The following is an 8113-nucleotide window of genomic DNA, read 5'->3' as shown; positions in this document are numbered from 1 at the left end:
GAAGCGAGTCTCCCCTTGGACCTATGAATTGCAGGGTGAGGATGGTAAATACCAGGGTGTTTGGCATGTTAAGGATTTGAAATCTCACCCACCGGACCAACAAGCAACTGGACACCTGTCAGACTAGTCTCGTCTCGGACTCGGGGCAGAGGATAGCTGTCCCTTGCTTATGCATAAATTGACTAGGGTGGTCACAACCCCTATCCAGTGGTTGGAATACTACTTATCATCTACAGTACATTCCAGACCACGGCAGTAACCTAGCTGTTATGGTTGATGTGACCTATATTTTGGCCCGATGATGACAGGGGCAGAGGATAGCTGTCCCTTGCTTATGCATAAATTGACGAGGGTGGTCACTACCCCTATCCAGTGGCGGGAATTCCCCTTATCATCTATGGTACATTCCAGGCCACGACAGTACCATCGCTGTTGTATTTTCCTCCACTTGCCCTCAGGTAGATCGTTTGTCGGGGTAGGGAGATTTTTAGATTGAGTGTGACCTTGAGCCTTTGTATTTTCGATTTTGACGTTTCGGTTCCGATTTTGACGTTCCTTGATATTTTCCTTTATCGATATAGATTTTGATGTGGATTTGGTCTACCTTCGCTGCTGGCGGATTCGCAACGTTCTATGTTGTCTGAGGTGACTTTTCCTTCTGATTTTGATTGCTGATAATTCGACGTTCCTTGATATTTCCGTTTATCGATTTTGATGCGTATTTGGTCTACCTTCGCTACTAGCGGATTCGCAACGTATCTATGTTGTTTGAGGTGACCTATCCCAATTTTGATTGCTAATTTCTTTACCGGATTATGACGTGTCTTGGTTGACACTTACCTTCCCGATTTTGAGTACATCGTTTTTTTTTTTCCTTTTTGGATTGTCCGTTTTGGGTTTGCCTTCGCTTCGGCGGATTTGCGACGTGTGTTGCCTGAGGCGACCCTTCTTACCGATTTTGAAACGATAACTGCCGTAAGACTCCCGACGAGTTATGACTCTCAGCGGGTCGTGCATTGAGCCGTTGCTCTTTGCCCACGAGGACCCCTGATTTAAAGCTAACTTCCCGATTTTGACTAAAGATTATTTTTTTTTGTATTACCGTAGGACTCCCGACGAGTCAAGACTTGCGGTTGGTCGTGCACTGAGCCGTTGCTCTTTGCCCACGAGGACCACCGTTCTGCCGATTTTGACTATCTTTCCCGATTTTGTCGTTTTCTCGATTGTGACACCCGATTGTGACATCACTTCCTAAGGTTGTGGTGGGAGTCGTTGAGGTTGCGACTTTGAGAATAAATGAAGTCCTCCAGGTCCAGCGCCTTTTCCGTGGTCTTCGACTCGGGCTGCGGAGAAGTTCTCTTTTTAGTTCTTGAAAAAAAAAGTATTACATAAAAATTTCGGCCCTTTCTTAGTTTTCTTTTTAGTTGAGTCGGTACTTTTCCTGTCATTTAGCTGGACCTGTCGGTATCTGGTCACCTTCAGTGGTCAGATATCTTTCACTTTTTCATGACGGTATCTGGTCACCTTCAGTGGTCAGATATCTTTCACTTTTTTCATGTCGTTTAATGTGATGGTTGGAGGCTCTTCGATGTCTGGATACCTTCGGCGGGGGATGCTGTGTTTTTTTTTTTTTTTATCGTAAGGGGAGAGTTGTAACGGTTCCAAATACCATCAATAAATACGGTACGAATTGAATTTGCAGGTTATGTCGATGTGGGGCGATCGGCCTACTGTTATTTTACCGCTACCGGTCAAGTGGGGTTAGATCTTGACGTTTTAGTTTAGTTTTCCGTGCTCACAGAATTTTGAAGGTTAGACAGCGTCAGATGAGTTTTCTATGTGATTAGCCATTTTGTAAGTTTGGAGGTATCCATCAGGAATTTCTGGAGTTTTCGATAATTAAAATCGTCCATTTGTGGGATTAATCTTCGGATATCTGTGTGATCTCCTGCCGAACTGGTTTATTTGGATTCTATATTGGCGTATCTCCTTAAGGAGGATTGATCGAGAGTTTTCTTCGCTGTGGCACGTGAAGTTTTTCTTCATAAAGGTATGTTCGTCGTACGTTGTTCTGCAAATTCCTTATTGTGTGTTATTTTCTCTCCATTACCAGCTATTGCCGTGAAATTCGTTGATTGGAAGCATTAGTTGAGAGCATCCTACGTTGATTGTGATAGAACCGAGGTTCTGGTTGTCTAATTGCATATTCGAGCTTGGAAAGATTTGGTGGATTCACGTTAGATTTGAATAGTTCCCCCCGAAGAACTGGGTATGTATAAAACCATCTTTTGTGATACAATGTTTGTCACTCATTCTTCCTTATATGGTGAGGATTAAGTTCTTACGTTCTTTCGTATCGACAGGGTCCTAGTGTAGGGAGACATCTCCTAGTGTAGGGAGACATCTCCTAGTGTAGGGAGGCATATCCTAGTGTAGGGAGACATATACTAGTGTAGGGAGACATATCGTAGTATAAAGAGGAAGTCCCTGAAATCATCGTGTAGGGAAGAAGTCCTATAAATCCTAGTATAGTCACAGTCCAAGTCGAGCCTTCTAGAACTACTCGTGAAATCCAGTCCAAGTGGAGCTGTTACAACAAAAACCTTGTAGAATTTCATAACGAAGAGACCATCTTCCCCATTCAGGAGCGGAGAGAGCACTCTCAGGACACGCAAGTGTATTATAGAAGTTGCATATCGTATTATATTGTTGCTTTCCTTAACGACAACGGTTTATATTGTAAAACCTTAACGTATTGCTATTATTATCACATTCTATTGCTTGTGGAGTGAGATATAGATTAATTTAGTTAGAGCACGTCACTCTGGTGACGTTGATAATTCTGTGCAGTTAAATTGAACGTTAATTAGTGTTACTCGTACATTTGGGAATTCTGAAGAACTTCGCGCTGCGCCTGAGCTCAAGCGACGCGATTTCGGTTAATTTTATAAAGGCCATCCCTTTTGAAGTATTACAATTATTATTAGACACCACACACCCTATTTGGCGTTCAATACAACTATAGCCATACAAGTAGGCCCGTGTATTTTCTTTGCTGCCTGAATAAACCGTTCTTCAGTACAACTCGTTTGGTTGATTGGGGTTGTTGCTGTTCCTAAGTTTTTTTTTTTTTTTTTTGGTGTAGCAGGGGGAAAATCTGCAAGACAGACGAACCACCCTCATCTCCTGAGGGGGAACAGTGTGGGGTTTCTCACTCTCCTGAGCTCGAGACCCACTAAAAACCCTACTGCTTCTTGAATTTTGGTTCCGGGCATTTGCCAATAAACCGTTCATCTCTTGGTCGGTTTTCTTCTCGCACACTATCGTGCTGGGATTTATGTGTTTATCCTCTATTGGATTAACACTTTATTGAATTTTTCAATAAGTTGTTATTTTAATCTCTTTTTAATTGATCTCTTGGTCTCCTTCGGTAAATTCGCATTCTCCTTTTGTCTTCCTCTGGGTCGTAGTCCACTTGTCTCCTGAGTTCTTGATTCAGATGGTTTTTCGCTGTTTCGAATAATTTCTCTGCTTTTCTGTTCATGAATTCCGTTATGGTTTCCCATTTTAGTTCCCTATAAATCTGTCTATTCCTGACAAACCAAGGTGCATCTTTTGCACATTGTAGCAGCTTGTTTTCAGTGGCCTGAATTCTTTTGATATGGCTCTTTGCCGCGAAACCCCAGGCAACTGATCCATAAGTCAGTTGAGGCCTAGCAACGGCTTTGATTATTTTCAATTTTGTCTCTTTCGACATGTGGCTTCTTCTTCCTATCAGAGGATAGAGTCTATTCATCGCTGCTTTCGTTTTGTCGATTGCTTGTTTGATATGACTTTTCCAAGTAAGTCCTTTGTCAAGTGTTATTCCTAAATATTTGGCTTCATTTTTCCAGTCGATTTCTTCGCCGTCAACATCCAGTTTCGTTGTGGGTCGCAGTCTTCTCTTCTGTAGTAATATTGCTTGGCTCTTTTGTCCATTGAGCTTGATTTTCCACACTATGCACCAGTCATTTGTTTCGTCAATCGACTCTTGTAGAACTCGTTCTATTATTTCAGGATTTCGGTGTCGAGTTGCTATGCCTGTGTCGTCAGCATATAACGTTAGCATGGTTCTTGGATTTTTCGGAATATCGTGGATGTATATGTTGTACAGAAGTGGCCCAAGTACTGATCCTTGGGGTACTCCAGCCTCTATATCTCTTGTTGAGGAGCATTCTCCTCCCACTTTCACGTAAAATCTTCTATTTTTGAGATAATTCCGTATCAACTTGCATATTTTGATCGAATATCCAGCACATCTCATCTTATATATTAATCCTTCATGCCATACTCTGTCGAAATCTCTGGCGACGTCTAGTAAAACAAGACCTGTAGCTTGTTTATTTTGGAATCCCTCTGTTATGTACTCTGTGAGCCTTAATAATTGTTGTTCTGTTGAATGCTCTCTTCTGAATCCGAACTGTTCTGGTGGAATTAGTTTCAGATTTTCGGTTTCCTCATTTAGCCTCGTGGCGATAATTCTTTCTACTACTTTTCCTAAAGCCGACAGTAGACTTATCGGTCTATAGTTTTGTGGAAACTTCTTCTCTTTGAATGGTTTATCGAATACTATGACTTCTGCTGTTTTCCATTTTTCTGGGTAGTGTTCTGTCCTCATAATTCCATTCGCGATATTAGTTAGAGCGGCTATACCTTTTCTAGGTAATTTCTTTAACATAACATTCGTTATTTTATCGCTTCCGGGAGCTTTCCTCTTCTTCAAACTTCTAATTATTTCCCTGATTTCATTTGGCGATGTTGGCTTGTCTATTTCAGCAGTCGCTGGTAATTCATCCATTTCTTCATCATTTTCTTCAACCAGTTCTCCCAAATCTTCATTATCGTCGTCTATCCTGTAATTTATTCTCGATTCTCGTTCGATCGAGTCCGCCAATGCATCTGCCTTATCAGTATTGGTATAAGCCATTCCCCTTTCTCCGTGTAGGGGTGGAATTTTAGTCTTTTCTCCTCGTAGGCTTTTTTGCATTCTCCATGCAGAATGATCGATTGTATTCAGTTCTTGAACCCTTTTGTTCCATCTGCTTGTTCTTAGATCTTTCAGGGCATTTTTCAGAACTTGGCTATGTCGGTTGAGGTTCCTTCTATTTAGATCATTTTTGTTCATCCTATATATTCTTCTGAGTCTTCGATTTTCTTGTATAAGATCTTTTACTTCTTTAGGCGTATCGCCATGCGGATGACTTGGAGCTGGTCTCTTCACTCTTCTCGTGCTTTTTTCGTAAGCTTTCAATATAATCTCTTCCAGTTTATCAACCGCACATTCCAGATCGTCTGGAGTGTTTATTGTTGGAATTTCTGTTATTTCCGATTGTATTAAATGGCTGTATTTAGTCCAATTGGTATATTCTCTCATTTCCAGCAGTTCTTCTCTTGGTTCTTCTCCAATTGTCAATTCCACGGGATTGTGGTTTGAGGTTCCATCTTCCAAAGTTTCAATCGAGAATTCTTGAGTTATATTTTTCAATATCGCGATATCTATTACATCTGGTATTCCTCCTCCAAAAGCAAGATATGTCGGTAGCTCTGGTCCAATAACTATGGCATTTTGTTTTTCGGCGAAATTCCTTGAGTTTTTTGCCATTTCTATTCTCTGTTATGCTATTCCATAATGGGGATTTACAGTTGAAATCTCCGATGGAGATTTTCGGGTTTGATCCTTCCAACATGTTGTTTATCTCTTCTTCCAATAGATTGTTTTGTGGTGGCTTATACGCCGAGGTTATTTCGACTCTTTGCCGATTTAATTCGGCAACAATCGTCACTTTTTCTGTTTTTCCTTGTTGTAGTATGTATCAGTATGAACAACCTGTATATTTCCATACGTGAGACGGCAAGGCCTGTGAAACCTTACATCATTATTAGAACGTGCCTCAGATAGATAGACTTGATCTTGAAATATCACGTAATCGATATCTGTATGTTTATAACCATTGTCATTCATATTTATCAATTCATGATGTATTATAAACACAACCCGTAAACAATGTATAAATAATATATAGCATTTGGCTAAGGAAGATTCATTCAGTGTGTGTATTCATTCATTATTGAATTACATCATACAGTTGTCAATTCTATAGTCTGTGCTCCGTTCAACATGTCTTAAGAAATAAACACCTTAGATGAGTCTGCCGAACATTATTCGTCATCCCTCCACCGCATAGACGATTAGCCGAACCTACCCTAGTTGGGTACATCACATGGCGATCCTGCCAGTCGTATGCGGTTAGAGGTCCATATGGTTTTCACTGAGTATTCGTAGCCAAGCCAAGATGGGATCGGGACAGTCCAAACAAGAGGAGGTTATAATTGCCCAAACTGGAAATAGTGCAGCAGCGTCATCGATTGAGTCCAAGACCCCCTCTACACCGGAAATCTTAGGGATAATCGCTTTCATTGTAGTATGTATTGGAGTCATCCTATATTTATATTGGAGAGTCAAGAAGGCGATTGAAAAGAAGGTACAGCTGGAGGTCAGGAGAAGCCACCAGGACCTAGTGTAAAGGAAAAATATACCGTAAGAATTTTTTCCTTGTTATGTCTAATTTTCCATGGAATTTGATGAACTATTTGCCGAGTTAAGTGGGGTGTCTCAAAAATTCCTCGAAAATATCAGAAAGGAGCCGCGAGAACGTAGGGAACGGGCCGATAGAGTCGATAAATTTCTCAATGAACTAGTGCAGTTAGAATATAAATTCAACAAGTTGAATAAAACTGTCAAGTCGGAACCAAATTTTCTCAAAGCATTGAATCCTCACCAAGCAATCATAGAAAAGTCACTGTCAGAATCTAGAAAATTGCTTCAAGAAAGGTCTAAATTAATTGAAGATAAACAGCATTCAGAAAAATCAACAATGACGGAAAAATTTGACTTGAGGACAGCATCCTCTTTATTGCCAGCTATTACTAATGAAGAAGAGTCCGTATTGCAATTAATTGATGCCATAGAGTTATATACCGATATGCTCGATGATCAAGGTAAAAAGTCTCTGATCAATTATGTGCTAAAAATCAAATTGACTGCAAATGCTAAATTGAGGTTACGGAAAGAGTATCAGAAAGTTGAAGATTTGGTAATAGATATGAAAAAAACCCTCATAACAAAAAAGTCACCAACAGCTTTATCAACTCAACTCCACAATCTGAAACAAGAAAATAAGACAATAGAAGATTTTGCTAAACTAGTTGAACAGTTGTCTCTCGATTTAACGATCGCTCAAGCAGATAATGCACCAGAAGCATTAACTGTTTTAGCCAAAGTGAATGAAAAAATTGCTCTAGGCGCATTCTCCAACGGATTACGAAATACGGAAATCAGAACTATCATAAAGGCAAGAAATTTTGACAACCTCAAAGATGCTGTAGCATCAGCTAAGGAAGAGGAACTTGTAAAAATTTCATCTCAAGCATCTAGCCAGAAAGTTTTCCATATGAAAAATTTCAATCGAAATCGTAATGATTTTAATCGAAAAGGAAATTTTGACCATTCACATCGAGGTCGTGACCGCAAAGAGAATACCAACAAGCATAATTTCAATTCAGCGAAAAATAATTACGGACAAGGTCGCGGTCGCAAGTTCACCAATCATTCGAAAAACAATAACAAAGGGTACTCGAAACAGCAAAGAGCATATTTTGCCGATTATGGCACAAACTCTTGTACAGAGCAAAATACCGAAGCAGATAAGTTTTTTCGTGACCAACAGTCATGTTAGTTACAATTTGAATGCTTTGAATTATGTTTCAGTGAAATATGGCAAGAATGAATTGAATTTTTTAATTGACACAGGTGCAAGCATTACCTGTATATTTTCAGAATTTTTAGCGAAAGGAGAATATTTAGATACCAAAGAAAAAATAAAGATCAAAGGTATAGCCGGATGCACATCTTCCATGGGCTCCGCAAACATTTCAATTATTTTCAAATATGCAAAATTCACCCACAATTTTTCAGTTATAAAGTCCTTTGACTCAAGTATACAAGGTGTACTAGGATCAGATTTTTTCAAAAAACACAAAGCAGTAATTGATTACGAAAATTTCATTTTGAAAC

At 39.8% G+C, this 8113-nt stretch overlaps 1 protein-coding gene across 1 annotated transcript; it reads left to right on the top strand.

Moving 5' to 3' along the window:
• Nucleotides 1–5884: 5884 nt before the first annotated feature.
• Nucleotides 5885–7683, top strand: LOC123314214. The gene is made up of 2 exons (XM_044899354.1): nucleotides 5885–7294; nucleotides 7627–7683. The coding sequence occupies exons 1-2, from the start codon at nucleotides 6612–6614 to the stop codon at nucleotides 7661–7663; spliced, it is 720 nt and encodes a 239-aa protein (XP_044755289.1). The 5' UTR covers nucleotides 5885–6611; the 3' UTR covers nucleotides 7664–7683.
• Nucleotides 7684–8113: the final 430 nt, after the last annotated feature.

Source organism: Coccinella septempunctata, chromosome 5 (assembly GCF_907165205.1).
Source record: "Coccinella septempunctata chromosome 5, icCocSept1.1, whole genome shotgun sequence".
Taxonomy (NCBI): domain Eukaryota; kingdom Metazoa; phylum Arthropoda; class Insecta; order Coleoptera; family Coccinellidae; genus Coccinella; species Coccinella septempunctata.
This window is presented reverse-complemented; position numbering and strand designations above follow the sequence as displayed.